Genomic DNA, 25,600 nt, shown 5'->3' with positions numbered 1-25,600 from the left:
GAGGCTAGGCTTAAATTTGAAGTCTTCCTACCTCAGCCACCTAGAGTGCTGGAATACAGGTATATGCTGCCATACCCTGGTACAGTTTTCTTCCTTTATTTTTTTTTTCTTGTTAGGCTTAGGATTACCTTGACTTTGAAGAATATCTTTTTTTTTTTTAAATTTTATTTTAAAGAGAAAAAGTAAAACAAAATTTCAAAACAAGATAATAGGAGAGTAACAATGGTTAATACACTGCATGCTGTTATCTTTAAATTAGTTACTCAGAGTACAAAATATCAGCATTTAATTGTCCAGACAATATTAGCATAAAACTTTCTTTTCAATGAACTAAGAAAAATTAGAAGTATGATGATCTTAACTATCCTGTATACCTATATATATATTTTTTTCTTTTCCCTCCTTCTTTTCTCCATCCCAGTTTCCCTTTCTTTTTGAACAGTTTCTTCCCATTTTACAGTATCTGTTGTACATTTTGGATCTTATTTACTCTCTCAGCTAATCACACTAGGGAGACAATACAATATTTATACATGCGAGTCTGGTTTACTTCACTTATGAGTATGGTCTCGAGTTGCATCCATTTACCTATAAAAGTCTCCAGTTTATCCTTTTTTATGGCTGAGTAGTGCTCCACTGTATAAAAAGAACACATCCTTTTTTATCTATTCGTTGGTTGGTGGGCATTTGGGTTGTTTCCAGTATTGAGCTATTACAAATTGTGCTGCTGTAAACATGGGTTCACATATATCTCTGGGGTATGGTGTTTTTAATTCTTCTGGGAAGATACACAGAAGGGGAATAGCTGGGTCAAATGGGACCTTCAGTCCTAGATTTTTGAGGAATCTCCACACTGATTTCCACAATGGTTGTACCAGTCTATACTCCTACCAGCAACCCCTCTAGCATTTGTTATTGATTGATTTCTTGATAGTAACCATTCTTTCTGGGCTGAGATGGCATCTCAGTGTTGTTTCAATTTGCATCTCTCAAATGACCAGTGATGTTGAACATTTTTTCATGCATTTATTTACTGTTAATATTTCTTCATCTGGGTCTTTAAATTTGGGAGGTCTGATACTTTGAGTTCTTTATGTGTTCTCAATAGTAATCCTTGGAGGAACAGCTGGCAAACATTTTTTCTCACATTGTGTGTTGTCTCTTCACTCTGTTGGTTGTTTCTCTTGCTGTACAAAAGCTTTTTAATAAGATGAGATCCCAGTTGTTGATTCTTTGTGGTAGTTCCTGTACTATTGGAGTTTTATTCATAAGGTCTTTGCCTACACCACTGTCTTCAAGAGTTTTACATATTCTATCTTCCAGCAGATTTAATGTTTCTGTTTTAATATTTAGGTCTTTGATCCATTTCAAATTGAGTTTAGTGCATGGTGAAGATATGGGTCCAATTTTAATCTTCAGCATGTGCTGGACCAGTTTTTCCAGCACCGTTTATTAAAGAGGATATCTTTCTTCCAGTGAAGGTGTTTGGCACCTTTGACAAAGATTAGGTGGCTGAGTATGTCTGGAGTTGTTTCTGCATCTTCTAGCTGTTCCATTGATCTTCAGGTCTGTTTGTTGGTCAGTACCGGTGTTTTTATCACAGAATCTTTCTAGTATAATTTCAAGTCAGGGATTGTGACGCTCCCTGCCTTGCCTTTGTCACCCAGAATTGCCTTTGATATTTGTCTTGGTTACTTTTCTGTCATTGCTCAGACAAAAATACCTGACCCCTAAATTAAAGAGGGAAAGTTTTATTTAGCTCACAGTTTGTGGAGGTTTCAGTCCATACTCAGCTGGCTCCAAGGCAGAGTGGCACATGGCAGAGGGTAAAAGTTTCTGACAATGGAAAAACAGGAAAAGCAGCAAGAACATAGAGGGAGGAGTGCAAAGAGCAAGGCTCTTTAGCTCCCTTATATTGTTTTGTATGCAGGTTGCCTGCCCCAGGGTGGGTGTAGCACTCATATCCATAATCCAGCGTTGGACCATGAATCAATCAAAAACTCTAGAAGCCCACCCTATGACTGCATGAGGCTTTGAGGGGACATGCAGACACAAACCATAACACTATTTTAGGTCTCCTCTGGTTCCAAATGAATTTTAGGATTGTTTTCTCTAATTCTGTGAGATGTGCTGTTGTTATTTTGATCGGAATTGCATAAAATCTGTAAAACAGTTTTGGAATTGTGGCCATTTTCACTGTATTCCCTCCTCCTACCCAAGAGCAAGAAATATCTTTCTATTTTCTAATATCCTCTTCAATCTCTTTTTTTAGAGTACTGTAGGTTTCAACGTAGAGGTCTTTTACTTGCTTTGTTAGATTGATTCCTAGGTATTTCATCCTTTTGGATGCTATTGTGAAGGATGTTGTTTCCCTAATTTCTCTTTCAGTGGGTTTGTTATTTGTGTAAGGAAGGCTGTTGATTTTTGAGTGTTAACTTTGTATCCAGCTATGCTGCTGAATTTGTTTGTTAAATCTAGCGGTTTTTTAGTGGAATTTTTGGGGTTGTCTATATAAAGTATCATGTCATCCACAAATAATGATAGTTTAACTTCTTCCTTTACTATCATTATTCCTTTTATTTCTTTCTCCTTTCTAATTGCTGTGGCTAAAGTTTCCAGGACTGTGTTGAGTAAGAGTAGAGACAGGGGTGTCCTTGGCTTACTCCTGATTTTAGAGTGATAGCTTTTAGTTTTTGTCCAATTAGTATGGTGTTGACTGTTGGTTTGTCATAGATGGCTTTTATCAGATTGAGGTAAAGACCATATATCCCAATTTTCTGTAGGATTTTTATCATGAATGGATGCTGGACTTTGTCAAAACCTTTTTCTGCATCTGTTGAGATAATCATACGATTTTTGTCCTTCGCTCTGTTGATATTGTATATTACATTTATTGATTTACATATGTTGAACCATCCCTGCATGCCTGGGATAAATCCCACTTGGTCATTGTGTATAATCTTCTTGATGATTTGCTGCATTCTAATTGCCAGTATCTTATTGAGGATTTTTGCATCTATGTTCACTAGAGAGATTGGCCTGTAGGTCTCTTTCTTAGGTGGGTCCTTCTCTGGTTTTGGTATCAAGGTAATGCTTGCTTCTAGAATGAATTTGGGAGTACTGCTACCCTTTAAATTTCATTAAAGAGTTTGAGAAGTAGTAGTATTAGGTCTTCTAAATTCCTTGTAGAATTCAACAGTCAATCCTTCAGGGCTTAGGCTTTTCTTTGTTGGTAGGTTTTTAATTACATCTTTGACTTCATTGATTGATATTGATTTGCTTAGAATTTTTATATCTTCTTGATTTAGCTTTAGTAATTCATATGTATCTAGGAATCTGTCCATTTTTTCTGCATTTTCCATCTTATTAGAATACAAGTTCCCAGAATAGGTATGGATGATCTGGATTCTGGCAAGATCCATTGTGATTTCATTCTTTTCATTCCTAACTGTGTGGATTTGAGTGTTTTCTTCCTTTTTTTGATAAGGTTGGATAAGGGTTTGTCAGTTTTATTTAATCTTTCCAAGAACCAACTCTTCAATTCATTGATTCTTTGTATTGTTTTCTTAGTCTCCAATGCATTAACTTCTGCTCTGATCTTTGTAATTTTCTCCCTGGAATGAGCTTTTGGCTTAGCCTGCTCTTCTTTTTGTAGAAATTTGAGGTTCACCATTAAGTTGTTTATTTACACTTGCTCTGTTTTTCTGATATGGGTATTCACTGCTATAAATTTCCCTCTTAGGACTGCTTTCATTGTGTCCCATCTGTTCTGGTATGTTGTACTGTCATTAGCATTTAATTGTAGAAACTGTCTAATTTCTTCTTCAGTTTTATCTCTGACCTATTCAGGAGGGTGCTGAATTTCCATGTGTTTATGAAATTCTTGTGATTTCTTTGACCATTAATTTCCAATTTCATTGCACTGTGGTCTGATAATATACATGGGATAATTTCATTTCCATTGCTTTTACTTAAGCATGTTCTGTGAACTAGTACGTAGTTGGTTTTGGAAAACGTCCTGTGTGCAGGTGAGAAGAATGTGTATTCTGATGTTATGGGGTGAAATAAACAAATTCATATGTCTATAGACATCTATTAAGTCTGTTCATTCAGAAGTTTGATTCAGTTATAATAATTAATTGTTGATCTTTTTGTCTATTCTTTTTGTCACAGTGAGATATTGAGACCCCCCCAATACAACTGTATTAGTGTTTATTGATTTTTCATGTCTATTAATATTTTATATAGTTGGGTACACTGATATTTGTTGCATATATATTTATGATACTTTCTTCTTGGATTGTTCCTTTACAAGGATGTAGTGACCTTCTTTGTCTCTCTTCATCAGTCTTCGCTTGAAATCCACTTTGTCTGCAAATAGAATAGCTTTTTTCTGGATTCCTGTTAAATGGAGTACTGTTTTATATCCTTTGACTTCCAATCTATGAATTTCTTTTTGAATTAAATGTGTTTCTTATATGCACCATATTGTTGGATCTTGCTTCTTCATCCATTCTGCCAGTCTGTGTCCATTGATTCTTGAATTGAGACGATTAACATTGATGGTTATAACTGATACGTATTGATTTATCCTTGTCATGTTATTTTCCTGTTGTTTTTTCCCCCTTTTATTTCCTACCCTTTTTGTTTGCTTTGCCTGGTGGATTCCTTCTGTTGGGGTTCATGGAGTTGTAGTCCTTGTTATCTCTTTCTAGAATGTCCTTCAGAACATTTTAGAGTGCTGGTTTGATGGTCATAAATTTCTTCAGATGTTGTTTGTCATGGAAGTATTTTATTTCTCCATCAGTTTTGAGAGATAGTTTGTGGGGTACATTAATCTGGGTTGAAGGCTGTTTTCCTTTAGAGCTTGAAGTACTTCATTCCAAACTTTCCTTTACCTGAGGCTTTGTTTTAAGAAGTTAGCTGTGCTTCTGATGGGCTTTCCTTTATGGGTGATTTGTTTCTTTTCCCTAACAGCCTTTAAGATTCTACTGTGTTGAATTTCTGGAATCTTGACTATGATATGCCTGGCTGTAGATTTTTTTTGATCATGGCTAATTGGAGTTCTGTATGCCTCACTTAAGTGTATGTCAAATTAATTTTCCCTGGCAGGGAAGTTTTCTGCCATGATGTCTATGAACAGTTTTTTAATATCATTTGTGCTAATGTCTTGCTTTTTCATTGACTCCAATCAATCTTAATTATTCTTCTTTCTGTCATGTAGCAGCTATATTGATTTCTCATGGTCCCTTGTTATTTTTAGGAAATCTTTCTTTTCATAATTGCTAACTGCAAGCCTATCTTTTGTATCTGAGATCCTGGCCTCCCATTGGCTTAATCTGCTGTGGATACTTTCAATGGAATTTTTATTCTCCTGGATATCTGCTTGAATCTGCCTTATGGATTCCATTTCTTTCCTATGCTGAGCATTCATGGCTTCTCTAATTTTCTTAACCTTCTCTGTTTTTTGTCTGTATCTTTTCTAGAGTCACTAAGCATGGTTTTCATTGTGAACACCATCTTTGCAGTTATCTGAGAAATTATTTCTTATTTGATGTTTTGTAGAGCCTCATTCAATTGCTTTGTTGTTACCACTTCAGAGAGGTGAGATGGGTGTCTTTCAGATTGTCCCAGCTTATTGCCCCCTGGGTTTGCCTTTGGTGAAATGGATGTCTGAGGTTGCATCTTAAGTGTCTTCTAACTTTTTTTTCTTTTTAGTTTAATTTCTGGGGTGATGCTTGTAAATTGCCTATGGTGAGTTGCTTTATTGATAGTATTTAGAATCCTTAGGAAATGGCTGCTTCTCTGAGGTATCTTCCAGGTATAGCTGGTTTTTGGGTTTTGAGTCTGTTGCAAGATCCTACCTCTTCAGTTTGTTGGGAATGAGGAGTTGCTGCCTGTTTGGTCCAGCCCCTGGTTCTCTGGCACTGTGCCACAGTATTAGTCAGTCTCAGTCTTAGCATGCAAGGAAGAACAGCTGTTTGGAACAATTACATCACTTTTGTCTATAGTAGTACCATCAACAATGACAGTAGCATTAAACACAGCCTACAAAATGACAAACTGAGTGACTATTAATTTGCCACCTTTCCCCATATGAACTAAATTTGTGGTTGTATAACAAAATCTAAAACAAACCAGAAAATTATATGCAGTATACAAGTCCTTAATATGTCAATTTTGCCTTCAGGGGTTAAAATTTAAAATCAGTTAGGGAGAAAATAGAGAAGTGGAAGAAGTACAAGATATTAGAAATAAGGCTGGTAGCCAAAGGGGGACCATGCTCTTTGAGAAACTGGTACAGAAAGCTGGAGAGAAGGAGACAAGAAAGATATAAAAGGACAACAGAACCACAAGCACAAAGAGGCTAGAAACCACATTTGTACTCATATAAAAACAAGATCAAACAATGCAGGAGAAAAAAGCAAAAGCAGAAAACAAAACCACCACTGCCACAACAACAAATAAATGAGAGGAAAAAACCCCCAACAACAACAGAAGAAAAAGTCCACTTCCAAGTATATCTCTGGTGTCACTGATAGTCAGTGTATGGAGACAGAGTCCCAATCTGTGTTGATTCATCCCAGCAAGCCAGTAGTAGCTTTTTGGCAGGGTAGTGGATAATCTCAGTGAGTTGCACCTTCTGGTTGAGACCATACTCACTCAGCCTGCAGCTGTGAGCACAGCTTCCATGGGCCTGAGCCCAGCTGGGTGCTGCTAGATGAAGCCAGCAGCTGCTCTGATGTCTGAGCTTACTCAGCTCCTCTCTGAGATGGCTCCTGGCCAATTGCTCTGTCATGCGGGATGACTGAGCCCTCAGCACTCACTGCCAGTTATTTCATGTCCACTGCTCCTCTCTACTGCTGCATCCCTCTGTGGAGGCCTCTGGAGTTGCCAGGAGTCACCGTGTGTCTGGTGGTTTGGACCACTCGTTTTATGCAGTGAGTCCCATTTCAGGGAGAAGGCCTCTGCCAGCTACCTCCTTCTTTGTTGATGTTTCTCTCCTTGATGAATATATTGAAAGGCTGCATAGTGCATCTGAAAATATAAGAATTAAGAAAAAATGCTTTAAAAGTAGTTTAAATAACCTCATCAGAAATTTTGAAAAACAAAGCATACAAATGAAAGTAAGCCAGGTGTGGTGGTGCATGCCTCTAATCCCAGCACTCGGGAGGCTGAGGTAGGAGATTCGTTGTGAGTTCAAGGACAGCCTGGACTACATAGTGAGCTCAAGGCCAGCCTGGGCTACATAGTGAGCTCAAGGCCAGCCTGAACTGCATAGTAAGACCCTGTCTCAAAAAGACCAAAAAAAAGAGAAAGGTTATTTTCAAGTCTTAGTTCAGCAAAGATTGATAATACAGATTGAGTAACCCTTACCTGAAATGCTTGCAACCAGAAGTGTTTTGTATTTCAGATATTTTCAGATTGTATAATATTTTCATATACATAATGAAACATTTTGGGAGTGGCCCCCAAACTTAAAAACAAAATTTACTTATGTTTCATGTACATCTTATGCACATACAAGGGCTGATCAAAAAATAGTGTGTTTAAATTTTTAAAATTTACTATAGTAGAAGACACATTGCTGTAAGTCTCCCTCAGAGTACTCCCTCACACTTCTAACAAACTTACTCTGTCACTCTTGCCACCAGTTTTTTGGTTTTTTTGAGACAGGGTCTTGCTGTGTAGTTTGGGCTGGACTTCAACTCATTATGTAGCCCAGGCTGGCCTTGAATTTGTAGTGGTCCTCCTCCCTTAGCTCCTGGAGTAGCGGGGTTACAGGTGTGCCCAACCAACCTAGCCTCTTAATACTTTCTGAAGCAGCTCTGTAAGTTCTTTTTCATTATTGTCTTTTTTTGTGGCTGCCTTGATGTCCTGAATCAATTCAAGTATTTGTGGTAATTTCCATTAAATAAAACGTTATGATATTTCTTCATCTACCTTATTTACTAAATGTGGTGCTGTGCAACTTCTGGGTCTTCCCCAAAGTCAAAATGACCATGAAAGGTAAACATTTTGAATTCATTCAGAACATCAAGGCAGTCAGGATAGCCCAACTAAAGACACAAGAGGCGTTATAATTTGAAAGTAACAGTATTTTAGTATGCTTATGTTTAGACTACCACCCATCACATGTGATTTTCCACTTGGGGTTTCATGTTTTGAATTTTGGATTATTTCAGATTTTGGATTTTTGGATTACTGACGAGTCTTGGCTTGTATAGGTTTTTTCAAGTCAAATTTTTGGGTCAACTACTGGGCAAAGTTAGGAACACTGAGCAGATTTTGTTTTACAAACTTTGTAGTTCTGGGTCAGGGATATAGCTCAGCAGCACAAGTGCCTGCCTGGCAAGCACAAGGTCCTGAGTTTGATTCCCAGTACCCACCCCCGCAAAAAAACCTAAAATCAAACGTTGTAGTTGGAGTAGTGGAAAGTTTGAGCTTGGTTGTTGAGCTGTTCAACAACCAAATATCACTCTATTTGGTCAGCTATACAATGATATTGGAAGAGCATTATTATACTCTTTTTACTTTACTTTTTTATAGTCTTGGGGATTGAACCCAGGCCCTTTACACTAAGCTACATCCTTAGCCTTTCAAAAAAATATCTTTTGTTTGTTTCTTTGTTTGCCTCTCTCTCTTTTCTTCCTTCCTTCTTTCTGGAGACGAGTTCTTGCTTTGTAGGACAGGCTGTCCTTGCATTATGTAGCCCAGGCTCGCCTCAGACTTACTGTGATCCTCCGGCCTCAGCTTCCTGAGTGCTAAGATCACAGGTGTGTGCCACTACACTTGGCTAAATTTTTTTTTTTTTTTAATGTGGAGACAGGAACTTAAATTGCTAAATTGCATAGTTTGGGCTTGCATTTGAGATCCTCTTACCTCAACCTCTTAGAGTGCTGGGATTCAGACATGTTACCACCATGCCTAGCTATCACAGTTTTAATGTTATCAAAGCACTGGATATAACTTTAGTTGTCCAACAAAAGGGAATTGGTTAAATAAATTATGATATATACTTAATAAACTAGCATATTAAATGACCATATAAAATGTTGGTAAAGATTCACTATTCAAATTTGATTTATAAATATCATTTACCTTATAGCAAAGAGCCTCCTCATCAAAAATCAGAAGTTTAATACTAAACTTTTTATGTAGTATTTTAGTGTTCCAACAGGATGATGTACTTTACCTGGTCAATATCAGATGGATGCTGACTTGCATCAGTTTGTCAAGCACAGGAAGTATTAGCTGTCAGCTAGCTGGTGACATATTTGATATGACAAATGTATTTTTATTATACGGTGAAATATATTGTCTCCTTTTCTAAGCCAAGACTAATATTTTGTTTCCAAAGGAAAACTCAAACATTTTCCACATTATTCTTTCTGGACAGTCATGGGCTTTCTTCCAAAATCAACAGTCATAGGTTTTCTTTTTACTTATCAAACTTAAAACAAACCAGATAGTTTCATGACTCTATTTTGTTTATTTGTTTGGTTAATTTTTAAGAGATGTTATTTAATGTGATATTTTCATTTTGGTATAGTAAATGGTAGCACAACTAATATTCCAGAGAAATCCTAACTCAGGCTTTTGTTGAATCTCAGTAGAGCTGACATTTTCCAGAGATGTACTATATTCTAAATTAATTCATTCTGTTTGTCTGCTTTGCTTTCTTTCTTTCTTTCTTTCTTTTTGTGTCTTTTTGAGACAGAGTCTCACTATGCAGTTCAGGCTGGCCTTGAGCTCACCGCGTAGCCCAGGCTGGCCTTGAACTTGCAATGATCCTCCTGCCTCAGCCTCCCAAGTGTTGGGATTACAGGCGTGTGCCACCATGTCTGGCTCTCGCCTGCTTTTCATATAAAATGCACAGACTTTGTTTTTAAGTTTTTATGTATCTTTAGCAATTCCATAGAATCTTTTCAGGATGATAAAAATAATATTTCATATTGATTATAATGTAATGTTATTCACCCTTCATTTTAACATGCATTTAGATACATAAATGTTCATGTATAATAATGATGTAATTAACTTAAATAACTGATATTATATAAATAAATCAGAAAAAGTATATGTTATATGTAAAATTTCCAAGTTTAATGTAGATTTTTTCATAATGTGAGCTAGTAACCTAATTTCTTGTTTTATATGTTTAAGAACATGTTGTTTAAAGCTTTATTTACTCCCCTAGCTCATTCTTCGTACGTTTTGCATAAGATTACTTATTTTACCATCTCATCCACTTTTTGAAATATTTTTCCTACAGTTATGCAGAAGGCATGGAGGGAAAGAAATCCTCCAGCTCGAATCAAAGCAGCCTATCAAGCTTTAGAATTAAACAATGAGTAAGTTTTAAATATATGAAAAATAAGTTTGCTTTAAATAAACCCAGGAAAATGGTTTTACATTTTCTTTTTCTATTCATAAGTCACTTGGAGTCCTTAGTGTCACTTTTTTCTTTTTGCATTCTAGAGATAAAATTTGTAGTGTTCATTGACACTTGTATTTTGCTTCTAAAATTATAAATTTATATATGCTTTTAAGTAGAAATTAGAGATTCTTTTTAAACTGAATGATAATACTTAATTGTTGAAAGGGTACTAAAATACTTATCCCACTATTTTAATTTTGCTTTTCATTGAAAGCATTCATTCAGTCCTAGGAACTTGAGTTGTCCATTGACTTGGTGGCATAAGAAGTTTCAAAATAAGTAAACCATAGCTCTGTCAACTTAGTTGCGTTTTCATGTTAACAGCATTTATTTTTTATCTCTTTGTATCAATTTTATATTTTGAGAAGATAAATGTAAAATCGTGAGTCAATTTAGTATTTAAATGGGACAGATTAATAAATATTAATCTACTGTATACTAAATAAATGCAAAGAGTAAAAATGTAATCCCAGTTGGGATCACTCAAGGAGTGCTTCCCAGATAATGTGAATTTAGAGTTTTCCTCTGAAAACCCCCAATAGATACATTCTCTTCATTAAGAAGACATTCCAACGGTGGAGCAAAAATGGGCAGAACAGCAAACTCCAAAATGAGGGAATAAACTGACAAGAATTGTCATAATCAAAATGGTCAGAAGTATACAATAACTTGGTGAATGCTTAATCAGGGAAAAATTACTGAATTTCTCTAAGAGAGCTCTGTGGTATTTTTAAGTCACTCTGGCACCATCCTCCACTGCCTAGCTCAGTGGCAGCCCTGACAGTAGTACACATTCCAAGTATAGGTTTCTAGTGCTGGAGGAAGTAAAATCGATCTTATTCTCAAGGAACTCTGGTTATATTTGACCTGTAGGTTGGCTACCTGAAGGACTGGCGCAAAGAGCTTACCTTTATTTCAACTAACTTGAACTTCTTCCAGCACTGAATTTACTATACTTGGGGAACATTTATTGAAAACATTTTTAGGCAAATATATTAGCCACTGCTGCTGTCTAGAACAAGGGATCATAGCTGTGGGGAAAAAAAAAAAAAAAATTTATGTGACATTTAGGGGAAATAAAGACTTTGAAAAGCTCCCATATGTTCTTGGGAATCTCAGAGGCTTTTTCCACTTGGCTAGAATTGAGCCTGTGCTTAGAAAAGACTCGACAATGCCTGAAGCTCTCATGTGTGGCTAACCTTTAGATAGTGTATAAGCAGGAAATGAAGGCTAAGGCAGAGTTGTAAACTGAATGTTGAAGATGTGCCAGCACACACACAGAGCCCATGGCAAGGACTTGCTTTTGGGTATCTGTGTGTGTTTCGTGTATGTTTTGGTTCTGGGTATTTAAGGAAATTCCTATGAAAATATTAACTGACTAAATGGAGAGCACAGACCTCATTGGTCACACATGACAAAGAACACAGATTTTAATAAAATTGGCTCAAAAAAGGTCACTAAACAATCAATTATAATAAGCAGCAACAAAAAGGGAATGGAGGAAATCTAATTTCTAGAGTTGCCAGAAAGAAAATAAATGACTAAAAACTGCCCCTGAAGAAACCTAGTTTGGATTCCATAGACTGTAAATAAACTATTTTTAAAATGTTCAAAGAGGTAACAAAAAATATGAGGATAATGGCTCACCATCACAGACACCAATAAAGGAAAAGAACAGTTCAACAGCAGATTTGAGAAGGCAGAAGAAAGAATCAGCAAGCTTGAATAAGGTCAATTGAGATTATCTAGTCTAGGAAGCAAGAAAAAATAAAGGAATAAAGGGAAAGAAAGTGTCTAAGAGACCTGTTAGACACTGTCATACATCCCTACCTATGCATAATGGGAGCCCCAGAACAGAGAAAAGAGCAGAAATAATATTTTAGGAAATAATGGCCCAAACCTGAATCCTAGCATACCAAATCCAGAAGTATCTTGAAAGTATTACATGCCCTGACGAAGTGGAGTTTATTTTTGGAATGCAAGAATAGTTCCACGTGTAAAATTGATCAGTGCAGTACATCACATTAAAAGGATGAAGGAAGGAAACTAAATGATTGTCTCAATGCAGAAAAAGCATTTGACAAAATCTAACACTTATTCATGATGGAAAAATACCTAGAAATCAATTAATGGCCGGGCGTGGTGGTACATACCTGTAATCCCAGCAGTTGAAAGGCTGAGGCAGGAGGATTGCTGTGAGTTCAAGGCCAGCCTGAACTACATAGTGAAACCCTGTCTGAAAACTAAAACAAAAAACAAACAAAATTAATGTAATATATCATACTGATAGAAATTTTTTTTTTTTTTTTTGTCTTTTTGAGATAGGATCTCGCTATGCAGTCAGGCTGGCCTTGAAAAAGATTCTTAAAATGTGATCATCTCAACTGATGCTGAAAAACTGTCAAAATGCAACACAATTTCATCATTAAAAATATTAAAAAATTAAGGAATCTTCTTCAACCTGTTAAAGAGCATCTATGAAAAATCTAAAAAGAAAAAAAAAAATCTAAAAAGAAAAATCTACAGCTAACTACTGTGTATGCTTAATGATGAAAAACTAAAAGCTTTCCAAGATCAGAAAGTCAGTGCAGTTAGGCAAGAAAAAGAGAAAGAAAAAAAAAAAAAAAAAGGTATCAGAATTGGATGAAAAGTAAAACTATCTCTGTTCACAAGTAAGATGATCTTGGGTGGGTGACACAGCTCAGTGGCACAGTGCCTGCCTGGCAAGCAGAAGGTCCTGAGTTCAGTTTCTGGTACCAAAAAAAAAAAGATGATCTTATATGCACAAAATCTTAAAGAATCCATGCAGAAAAAACCTTATAAAAACTAATAAAACAATTAAAAATGCGTTGGAGATGTACCTCAGTGGGTAGAGCACTTGTCTAGCATGTATGAGGTCCTTAGTTCTATCTTCAGCAGTGGAAAAGAAAAAAATAGGTAAAAATATTGCAAGAAACAAGCTCAGGTCAGAATATAAAAATTAGCTGTATTGCAGTATGTTAGCAATGAACAATTTACAATTCTACTTAAAATAATATCAGAGCTATTAAAATACTTAGGAATAAATTTAATTTAAGAGGCATAAGGTTTGTACAGTGAAAAATACAAAACATTGTTCAAATAGTTAAAGAAGACCTAAATAAATGGAAGGTCATCCTTTGTTCGTGTAGGTACTCTCTGAAGCTGATCTGCAGATTCAATGCAGGAGGCTGAGGCAGAAGTCTTGCATGTTCAAAGCAGCCTGGATAATTTAGTGAGACCCGGTCTCAAAAGACAAAAGGGCTAGGAATATAGCTCAGTCCCCCACCACTAAAATGAAAAAGAGTGAGAAAGGACAAAAGAACCTGGAGCACATCTTCATGACCTTGGACTTTGCAATGGCTTATTAGATACGACATCAAAAACAAAAGGAATAAAAGATAAAAGTTAATTAGACTATCAAAATAATTCGTGCATCAAAGGACACTATCAAGACAAAATAGATCTGTGATTGCCACAGATTGAGGAAATAGGGAGGTGGGGAATGACTTACGAGGATGATGAAGATGTTTTGGAGTTCTGTATGTGATAGCTGCACAATGTTGAGAATATGTTAAAAGTTTCTCAATTTATACGCTTCAAAATGCTCTAAAGTTGGCACATACCTGTAATCCTAGCACTCGGGAGGCTGAGGCAGGAGGATCACTGTAAGTTCAAGGCTAGCTGAGGCTACAAAGTGAGTTCAAGGCTGTCTGACTGCATAGTGAAACCCATCTTAAAAAGACCAAAAAAAAAAAGTGTATTTGAGTATGGGAATTTACCATAAATTTAAGAAAATGACATTCCCCAAAGTAAGATTCATTTGGAATTCATAATTTCTTGTATTAATATCTCCAAATGTAAGAATAAATACAAGAAAGTCTTTAGGGAAGGAAAATTTTGTACAGTACAGCTGTAGTATAATTTAAAATTACATTTAGAGGCTGCCATGTAGCTCAGTAGTAGAGTACTTGCCTAGCATGCATGAGCAAGGTCCCTGGTTTCAATCCCCAACCTCTCAGATGATACAGTTATTTTATATTTAGATTTACTTTTTATCCATCTAGTTATCTTGAAAAGTATTTTGTTATGATTATTTAAAACATGGTTTTTAGAAATGGCAGTCAAGATGCCCAGTGTTTAAAGGAAAAGTATATCTATGTTTTATAAAAATCCAGTATAATATACTGGAGAAATCTTTGCTGATTCATGAAATTATCATATAGTTTACTTATACTGCTTGAAGGCTGTCTAAATGGCATTTCCATAACTGAAAGACCCTTACTGATCCTAATTGATGATCACTGTCTTGCCATCACTTTTGTCTCATGCCTGCCCTTGTCCTTTTACTACTCTCTTGTTTAGATAAGCGCTGCTCAGTTGAAATATAATGTGAACCATATATGTAACTTTAAATTTTCTAGTGTGTAGTCATATTTAAAAAGTGAAAAAGAAATAAATTTGAAGTGTTTTATTTAGCTATATTTAAGATACTAAAATATTACTGTAACATATATTTTTAAAAACTACTATTAGTCAGCTTCCCATCATTATGCCCAAATACCTGATTAAATCAAGAGGAGAATGTTTATTTTGGCTTCCAGTTTCCAAGGTCTCTTAGCTCTGTTGCTTCTAGGCCTGTGGTGAAATATCACGGCAGAGCGGTAAGACAGTGGAAAGCTGCTCATCTGAAGACAGCCAGGAAGAAGAGAAAGAGACAGACAGACAGACAGACAGGAAAAGAGCCAGAAAGGATCCACCCTCCAAAGACATGCCCTACCTCCTAACAGCCTATGCAGCTATGAGCTAACTCATCAGTGGATTGACTCATTGATGAGGCTAGCATCCTCTTGATCCAGTCACCTCTCTAGACCTCATCTTTGAACACATGAGTCTTTGGGGGACATTTTAGATCCAAATCATAAGAACTATTAATGAAATTGTTTACATTTTTCTTAATCTTCAAAATTCCATGTTCCTTTTACAGTTTCATCACATCTCAGTTCAGACTAGTAACATGTGGCTACTGACCGGAATGCTGGATAATGTAGGCATTGATAATCAGAACTAAGACATTGCCCCCAGGAGAGATGTACTGGTTATTCCTGGGAGTAGGAAGGAAACTTGCTCTATGTATCTTTTGTTTTTTACACAAAAACAAGAATTAGTTTGTCTTATTAGCCAGCTATTAAAAGATACAAAGAAAAATCGCTGGTTTAGAGATGAAGAAAACTTGGAGTAAGCACAAGTACAAGGAGACAGCGTAGGAGGACGGAAGGAAGGACTGGAATTCAGACCAAGGGAAGTTGTGCTACGTACTGTTGTGGATAAGTCCAAGGGAGAGAGGCCACATGCAAAGGGAATACTCAGGTTTGAAGGAAAGGTCTAGTCTTGGAATATATTTCTGAGTCAGATATGAAAGGTGCCTGGTCAGCCAAGGTACTCTCTTCCCAGTCTTTACTCTGTCCCATAGGTGCCCAGCCAAGATGGGTAATACAAAGTACAGTATATAGTGACTAAGAGTATGCATATGATCACTGAAGTATATGATCCTAGGGCTGGGGACTGAGCTCAGTGGCGCAGCACCTGCCTCACCAGCATGATGTCCTGAGTTCAGTTCCCGGTACTAAAAAAAAGAAAGAAAGAAAAAATGAACTATGTGGCCCCCAGAACTATTTTCCAGACAGTTCTTTATATGTGCTCTTTTCTTTCCACAAAAAGAAAAGACAAAGGGTGAAAGAATGGCAATGGAACTTTTAAAAGATAGAAAATAAAGAGTAGAAGAGAAATAGTAGAAACTTATGGAACTAGGCATAATGAATATATATGTCCAGAATAATTAAAATATTGAATGAATTTTTTTCTTCTTGTTTTTTTTTATTCAAGAAATGAAAAGTGTTGGTAAGCCTAAGGGAAACATGATATGGAGCAAAGGATATACCCGAGAGAAAATTTTTGCTTTACCATTTCACTTAAAATTGCCTTGCTTGCTTTCTTCATAGCTGTGCCACTGCATATGTTCTACTGGCTGAGGAAGAAGCAACAACTATTGTAGATGCTGAAAGGTTATTTAAACAGGCACTCAAGGCAGGAGAAACAATTTATAAACGGTCACAGCAGTGCCAGCACCAAAGTCCTCAGCATGAAGCTCAACTGAGTAAGCAAATTTGAACTGATTTTTACTGTCTTTTATCTCCTGTAATTGGCTTTATGTTTAAAACACAAAATAATAATAATTAAAAACAGTTAAAATGGAAGGATTAGCTAATTTTCATAAAATATAACTAAAGATTTGTTATTTCTAATCTATGAATGCCTGTAAGCCAGCAAGACAGAAATATATATTAGCCAGAGAATGCTTGTGGAAAAGAATACATCTGCTCTGGTTATTGAGAAGAAATATGCTGCTCTGAGACTTAATACTTAACTTCTTTTATGCAAGAATTGGGCTGGTTGTTAGAGAAACATAAGTCAAAAAATCTTAGGATTCAGGAAAACCTTCTAGTGATGATAATTAGTACTGAGAAGATTTATTGATGGTAACTATGATGTTTTTAATTCTTCTGGGAAGGTACCCAGAAAGGGAATAGCTGGGTTGAATGAGACTTCCAATCCCAGTATTTTTTTTTTGTTTGTTTGTTTTGTTTTTCTCCGGTACCGGGAACCGAACTCACGACCTTGCACTTGCCAGGCAGGCGCTTTTGCCGCTGAGCTAAATCCCCAGCCCCCCAATCCCAGTTTTTAAAGGAATCTCCACACTGATTTCCACAGTGGTTGTGCCAGTCTGTATTCCCACCAACGGTGGAGAAGGGTTCCTTTTTCTTCACAGCCCCACCAGCATTTGTTATCAGTTGATTTCTTGATGATGGCCATTCTTTCTGGGGTGAGATGGAATCTCAGTGTTGTTTTAATTTGCATCTCTCAGATGACCAATGATGTTGAACATTTTTTCAAGTATTTTTTTTGCCACTTCTATTTCTTCATCTGAGAAGTGCCTATTCATCTCAGATGGCCAATTTTGGATTAGGTCTTTGAATTTGGGGGTCTGATTTTTTTCAGTTCTTTATATGTTCTAGATATGAGTCCTTTATCTATGGGACAACTGGCTATAATTTTTTCTAAAATTAGTCTTTTCACTTTGATGAAAACTCTTACCTTTATCTTCTGCTTCACTCAAGAGAATAGTAGAGGCACATTCCCCCACCTCCTGACCAGGCACATCATTTTGTTTGCTCCTCAGCCTTTTCCACACCATGTGATTCTAGGCACAAAATTCAACCTTATTTGTGGCTTTGGTTCTTTATTCAGCTGATTTTCTCCATGATGTATTTAGGATCAGATGGGCCATAACAACTGAAGTTTTCTTTTTTTTTCTTTTCTTTTATTTTTATTTTATTTATTTATTTATTTATTTTTGTGGTACTGGGGATCGAACTCACAACCTTGCGCTTGCCAGGCAGGCACTTATACCACTGAGCTATATCCCTAGCCCCAGCTGAAGTTTTCTTTCCATTCTTAGGATGCTCTCTTAGCTATAAGTGAGACACTTTTTTTAATTTGGTTTTTTGGACTGGGTCTCACTGTACCGTTCCAGGCTGGCCTTGAATTCACTATGTACCTCAAGCTGGCCTCGAACTCTTGGTGATTCTCCTGCCTCAGCCTCTCAAGAGCTGGCATTGCAGGAATATACCACCATGCCTGGCAAAAGTGAGACATTTTTACCAAAGAAATTAGAATCAGCAGTGCTGCTGATCCTGGATTGTTTTTTTCTGGAGGAGCGGGAGTTGTGACCAGAGAGTTTTAGTTTCATGATTTTGGCAAATGCTGGGCAATAAATTGAAATATGTTTATATAATGCACTTTCTGTTACCAGATTAAGTTGTGAATGTAGAAATTAAAATTTGGATAATGTTTTCTCTCTAAAATATTGGTGTATACAGTATGTTTCACTAATGTACATTGTTACAACTGTGGAATTTTTAATTTTGCAACCTGATGTTCCATTTTCTGTTTCTCATTTTTACTAGCTGTAATGAAACTACATCTGTAAGAAAGTCACGTTATTTGTCCTTGTGCAAAGTCAAGTATTATTATTTTGCTAGCCCTTTCTAGAAACAGTTTAAAAATTTGTTAGTTACTAGCTACTAAGAAAAGTTACTAGCCATGAAAATTTTGTTTTAGAAAGTTTGAATTTTTCAGTTAAAACAAAAGAGAATTTTTTTTAAGATTGTTTATGCAGAAACTGAGTAAGTAATGTTATATCTTACTACTAATACATGTATTTCCCTTATGTGAATATTAAAATGAATGTGCCAACTATAAATTACTTTTTATATACTGCCTTGGGTTTCTATTTGATGCAAAAGTAATTCAATATATATTTTAAGCTTTTAATACAGAAAACTTCAAACATACACAAAAGAGAACTGCTATTCAATATTCATCATTGAAATTTAACAGTCACATCATTAATATTCTTCCATTCTGACACAATTTAATTTTAACTGAATTTGCCAGGGTAAGCAAATAAAGTTAATTCATAATATGTTAATGAAATAGGCCATAGCACAAAAGTGATAGTTGTGTCTTTTGTTTTTATAAACAGGGAGAGATACCAATGTACTAGTATACATCAAAAGAAGATTGGCAATGTGTGCAAGGAAATTAGGAAGAATAAGAGAAGCGGTGAAAATAATGAGAGATGTAAGTAAATTTGACAGCTGTACTGTTGTATTTTTTCCTCCCAAATCTAAAAACGTAGTTTAAGTTGCAAGTTATGTTATGTTAGTAGAAAGTCACTTTTTTAATTGGCAATTTTTATAGCAAGGTATTTATTTAATATATGTATTTCTTAAGGTTTGAGTCTCCAGTTTTATAAAGAAACAAAAGAATTTGTAGTTCAGTGAATCTGTTTCAGCTCTTTTGTGTTCCTCTGTTACGATTTTAATCTTTTTTTTCCTTTTAATATACAGTTGATGAAAGAATTTCCTCCTCTTACCATGTTGAACATCCATGAAAATCTGTTAGAGTCACTTTTAGAATTACAGGCCTATGCGGATGTTCAGGCAGTCCTAGCAAAATATGATGGTGAGTTTTATTTGTTTTAGTTGACAGCATTGTTACAGTACTCTTGTTTCAATTATGTAATTATAAATATGATTATATTCTAGTATTTCTCTAATTTTCTCTTTTTCTTTTCATGTTTCAGTATTTAGTATGCATGAGTACAATAGATGTTAAGTATCCTCTTTGTCTGGACTTTTGGCAGCAAAACCCTACAAGGAGGAATTTTCTTCTGTCAAGAGTTATTCCTTTGTTTATTAAGTGATTAATATGTGTGAGGCACTTGAACACAATAGTGAACAGGACGACATAGATTTAGCCCTTGTAGGATTTATAGTTCAGTGTAACATGTAGACAAATAAGCAGCAATTACATTGAGAACAGCTTGTTAGGTGAGATAATTAGAAAAGCACAAGTGCTCTACACACAGTCAAGTGTGTTGTTTGTTTTGGAGAATCAAGGAAGGCTAATAGAAGTTGGTTATTTATTTATTTTTTTTGTTTTTTTTCCGGTACCGGAAATCAAACTCACGACCTTGCGCTTGCCAGGCAGGTGCTGTGCTGCTGAGCTAAATCCCCAGCCCCCAGAAATTGCTTATTTTAAAAACATTTCAGAATAACATCTTTATAATGCTTTTTAGTTACAAACCATAATTCATAATCTTATGTGATCCTTGTAATAATCTTCTGAGGTGGTAGGATAAGTAGTTTTACTCTTTCCAGTTATAGTACTAAATTAGGAAACTGGAGTTTTAAGAAGGTTGTATATTGAGTAATACCTCCCAGCTAGTAAATGGCAAGCCTGAATTGAAATCCAGGTATTCTGCTTCTTTGTTCACCAATCTTCCATTAACAGCAGTTAAATTTAGGGTCTGGGGATTTAGCTCAGCGGCACAGCGCTTGCCTGGCAAGCGCAAGGTTGTGAGTTTGATTCCTGGTACCGGAAGAAAAACAAAAACAAAACAAAACAAAACACAAAATAATTAAATTTAATGGGCTGTTTTTATAATTATGCTCTAACAGTTCAGGTTTATAGCAAATGAAATTGGGAGAATTCTAAGACACATTAACTTTCTCCTTATTTAGAGTAAGACATCAGCCTTTAACCCCAAGCTGAAAACTTCATAACAATCGTAGTGTTTCTAGTCATATCTTTCATTATAACAGAATGCATATAAGTCATTTAGTCATACTTGTCCTGTTGTAGGTTCCTACCCATTAGCTTGGGAATCCTTTTGAGTTGAAAAGTTTGAAATGTGTTGTACTTGGAAAGGGAAGTTTATTTCTTTTAAACATCTGGAATTCTTAGGCAGTGCTTCAGTATAATGTAAGCTCATGGAGAAATTTGTGAGAAATTTCTTCCATATGGAACTTACTGGGTGCGTGGCCATGATACTTGTGTTGAACAAGCTTAGGGACTAAATATAAAAAATCAGAATAGGACATGCTTCATTAAAAGTAAAATAAAACTAACTAAAAATTAATAAAGCCTAAATTGGTATGTTTCTATATTCAGTTTCCATGAGTCATAGTTTTTATCTTTCCAGTATCCTGAAGTATAGGTGAAAGCATATTTACTTTCAATTCTCCATTTGCTAGTGTAACTCTGGAACTGAAAACACCAAAAGAGTTCATCAGTATTACTCTTCTTATAGCAGCATGTTAGGCATTCTTTTAAAAACTATTTTTATTGCTTACTTATAGTACCAGATTAATTTTTCACTTTATTAAAGATGATCATTTAAGAAAATATAGAAAATAGAAACTCTAAGCCAGGTGTGGTGGTGCACACCTGTAATCCCTGCATTTGGGAGGCTGAAGCAGGAGGATGGCTGCAAGTTCAAGGCCAATAGTGAGTTCAAGGCTAACTTGAACTACATACTGAAATTCTGTATCCAAAAACAAAAGTAAAAAAAATTTTGAAAATGGAAAAATAAAAATCACCCTTATTTTTAAATTTCTAAATGTAAAAACTCTTAATTTTTTATTTTTTTTCCTCAGTTTTTCCTCTATGAATGGGTGGAGTTTTTATATAGTTCTAATTATGCTATGGCTTTTCTCCTGAATAGTCTTACTGTAAGCAGATTATTATAAACATTTTTTTTTAGCACTTGTCACCATTACACAGAGGGCTTTCATAGGCATAATTGAATTTCTGCCAGAAAGTATGATTCTCTGTTTGGAGAAAACTGAGATCAAAGAAGTTGCTACTAGTTCGAGGATACATAGCTAGTATGTAGTAGAGTCAAGATTGAAACTCAGGTCTTTGAACAATGTGTCCATGTGCTTTTGCTTCTATATTATATCTGTTGAATTTCCACTATGAATTATTCTTATGAAAAATGATCTTTAAGACATTTTTGCAGATAATTAAAAATTACTATTACAGATATAAGCCTTCCAAAGTCAGCAGCCATCTGCTACACAGCAGCACTGTTGAAAACAAGGACTGTTTCAGATAAGTAAGTAATCGTGAAAACTACAATAATGTGGAAAGATTGCTAGAGATTCGGTTTTGTTTTTCCTCTACTGACTTTAAAGTGCTCGTTTTCCTTTCTTCCTTCTGAATAACTCTTGATCTTCATTGGCTTTGAGGTTTATTGTGTGTAGTGCAAAGAAGAATTTTTAGAACTAAGTGATCTGGGGTTTAAATTCAGACCGCATACTAGCTGTAGAAGTTTGGCCAAGTTAATTATTTTACATTTCTTCTCATACTGTTGGGGAGTTGTGTGAGGATGATGTGTGTTACATGCTTAAAGCAGTGTCTAGAAAAAAACACACACGTAATAGTTGGTATGATGGTAAGGTGTGTAGAGGGAAATAGGATTCATGTTGTTTCTTAGATTATGCAGTAAACTGCTTGAATTATTCTATTTTTCTTATAGTTTTGACTCCTGTTAATGTATTGTCTTTATTCTGTAGATAAGATATTCAGAAACTGAGTGAGTGCCCGGCAATACCCTGTCTCAAAAACAAATAAAACCAACCAGATACTTACAAAGCAAACAAGTGGTGGCTATTTTCTTTCATTTTAGATTACTATGACTTGAGAAGGATGAAATGCCCAGTCTGTTTCTTCTGGGATAAAAAGAAACACAGTACTTCATTTTATGAGATTTTCTGTATGTCCTTGTATAATATTTATTACTGTCTTACCTTCTCCACAAAGGCTTTCTTTACCTCAATTTGAAGATTTTTCATTCTTTGTGTTACATTGTTTTATATATTGAACCAGAAGGTTTCACTTTCATTTTTTAGTAGTTACCTGGTTCTGTCTTTGGTCATTCCAAGAAACTGCTTTGACTCAGGGGGCTACATTATGATCTAAATCCATAATTTTTTCTTTCATTGGTATATTCACGTCTTTATCTTGTGGTTTTCTTACAGATTCTCTCCAGAAACAGCCTCCAGGAGAGGGCTAAGCACAGCAGAAATTAGTGCTGTGGAAGCAATCCATAGAGCTGTGGAGTTTAATCCTCATGTTCCGAAAGTGAGAAATTTTATGATGAAAATATTACTTTTATTTTAAATTTATCAAATTGGTAACAATGTATAGAGCAGAGTTTGGGTTGCAATAATCGGGGTAGAACAGTTTTAGTCTGCCGTATTTTGATGTTTACTATTCACCTTAGAAGAGATGTTAAAGGCATTTAGAAAAATGCATAAGAGCAAAAGTTTACCATAGACTTTGTAATTGCTGTTAAAAGAAAATTTGAACTGTTTTGTTTTGTGTTGCTGGGTGGGGATTGAACCCAGAAACTTGTGCATGCTAGGCAAGAGCTGTGCTACTGAGCTACACACTGTCCCACTTAGCTGTTCTTTTATTATAGTTAGTGAAGAAACAGTCAAATGGCTTGGGCTTGATAAAAAAAATAGTTTATATTTCAGATCACCAAACAGAATTTCTTGCTTCTGTAAAAGCTTTTTCTGTACAGATTCCCAGGTTTTGAACTAGGGCTGGGTAGACAAAACTGGAGATAAATAGATTAAAACAATCAATGACAGGAAACAGATATAGAAATTCCCAGGAACACTGAAACTCCCCACTTCACTTGCTTATCTACTGTACACCTTGTAATCAAAGTATCAGTTACTCTTTGTTGTTATTCAAATACTGAAGCACTAAAACCCAAGATTAGAATTTAGGTTTTACAAATAGTACCTCCATGGTAGTAGTATGTGATATTCAAGAATGGATGGCTGGGATTGTAGCTCAGTAGCAGAATATTTGGCTATCATGTGCAAGGCCAGCATTTGATACCTGCTACTGAAAAGAAATGCCCTTACTACAAAATATACCTTAATTCTAGAAGCATATGTGTTAATAGAACTTGGAAGCTAGTGGATAGTAAAGAGATTATTCCCTGAAAGATAACTTCCAGGTGGTGGAACCCTAGCCTAGCATGTTTGATCCACAGTGCCCCTAAAAGAGCAACAACAAAAACTCAACAAAAACTCCACAAAGCTAGTATTATATCAACAGGTATATATTAACAAATATTTATATTATTCTCAAGTGCAACTGGTTTTATAAATTTAAATTTTTGTTATGAATTATAACACACACGCAACAAAGTGTACAGAACAGAAACTTGAATTTTAATGATTAATTGTAAAGCAAATGCTTGATGGTACGATCTCTGTACTCTGGAAGGCGAAAGCAGGAGGATCTCAAGTTTGAGCCCAGCCCAGACAACATAACAATTTGGGGAGAACTTGTCTCCAAAAATAGAGAAGGGCTGGGGATGTAGCTCACTGCAGTGTCCCTAAATTTAATCCCCAGTATACAAAATGGGAAAAAGCAGTGCTTGGAAACCACCGCTAGGGTTAGAAAACAGAGCATTGTCAGTGCCCAGAAGCCCACCTGAGAGCGCTTTTCCACTTCAAACTGCCACCTTCCTACCCAAGGGTAACACTGTTCCGACATTAATCATGTTCGTGCCTCCTTTCCTTTATAGTTTTGGGCTCTACTTTTCCTTTATTGCTTTTGTTAAAAACATGTCAAATGCTGCTGTCTCTCTGTCTGTCTCTCGTTATTCTCTGGCATAACTTGCATAGGGCTGGGGATGTAGCTCAGTGGCAGAGCACTTACCTGTGTTCAGTCCCCTAGGACTGAAAAATAAAATCGTTTGTATAAAATGAGAACTATTTCTGTGTTAAACAATTAGTAAGATTTTGTGGCAGACCCATCTGATCCTGGAGATTTCTTTGTAGAAAGGTTTGAGTTATGAATTTTATTCAGTTTAAAAATTAAATTATTAATATAATTTTAAAAAATAACTTACAACTATAAAATTTAACTTAAAACTTTTGTTCTTATGTTGGTTTTTGTAAGTTGTATATTTCTAAGAATTATTTCCTCAAGCTTTTCAAATCTATTGGCATACAGTCAGAAAATATTTTTATTATGTTTGCAAGGTCAGTTGTACTTCTTTGTTTTTGAGACAGGGTCACTATATAGTTCAGGTTGGCCTTGAACTCACTATGTAACCCATGGCAGCCTCGAACTTGTGGCGATACTCCTGCCTCAGCCTCCTATGTGCTGGGATTACAGGGGCGCACCACCACACCCAGCTTTAAAGTTATAACATTGGCTACTTTTTTTTTCCTTTTGATCAGATTTCCCAAGAGTCTAGTTTCTTAATCTTTGCAAAGAACCAACTTCTGACTGTGTTAAATCTGCTATTACTTGTTTTCTAGTTCATTCATTTCTGCTTTTTATTGCCTTCAACTTTATTTCATCTTTTTTTATTTCCTATATCTTCTTACATAGTAAGTAACTTCTTAATTCTCAGCCTGCCTTCATTCTAACATATTCAATTAAGTCTAGAACCTCTTGTAAGAACAATTTTAATTGTATACAATAGCAGTAGTTTATATTTAGTTAGCTCAAAGTAAAGTATTCTCTAGTTTCATTATGACTTATTTATTCCTTCTCCTTTTTCTTTCTTTCTCTCTCTCTTTTTTTTTTTTGTTAGTTTTTTTGAGACAGTATTTTGATATTGTAGTTCAGAATGGCCTTGAACTCAGTATGTGGCCCCAGCCTTGAATTTGAGGCAGTTCTGCCTTTGCCTCCTAA

The 25,600-nt window shown here is 35.7% G+C and overlaps 1 protein-coding gene across 6 annotated transcripts in view; it reads left to right on the top strand.

Moving 5' to 3' along the window:
• The window catches only part of St7l (suppression of tumorigenicity 7 like), a 109,423-nt gene that overhangs the window by 24,232 nt on the left and 59,591 nt on the right, over nt 1–25,600 (top strand). For all 6 annotated transcript variants that reach the window (XM_013516417.1, XM_013516414.1, XM_013516418.1 and 3 more), the window contains exons 6-11: nt 10,277–10,355; nt 16,462–16,616; nt 19,065–19,162; nt 19,432–19,546; nt 21,911–21,983; nt 22,909–23,011. In XM_013516417.1, coding sequence (XP_013371871.1) covers nt 10,277–10,355; nt 16,462–16,616; nt 19,065–19,162; nt 19,432–19,546; nt 21,911–21,983; nt 22,909–23,011 — 623 coding nt within the window. The remainder of the gene's footprint in view (nt 1–10,276; nt 10,356–16,461; nt 16,617–19,064; nt 19,163–19,431; nt 19,547–21,910; nt 21,984–22,908; nt 23,012–25,600) is intronic.

This window comes from Chinchilla lanigera, unplaced genomic scaffold (assembly GCF_000276665.1).
Source record: "Chinchilla lanigera isolate Chin_1 unplaced genomic scaffold, ChiLan1.0 scaffold00034, whole genome shotgun sequence".
NCBI classification, from domain to species: domain Eukaryota; kingdom Metazoa; phylum Chordata; class Mammalia; order Rodentia; family Chinchillidae; genus Chinchilla; species Chinchilla lanigera.
This window is presented reverse-complemented; position numbering and strand designations above follow the sequence as displayed.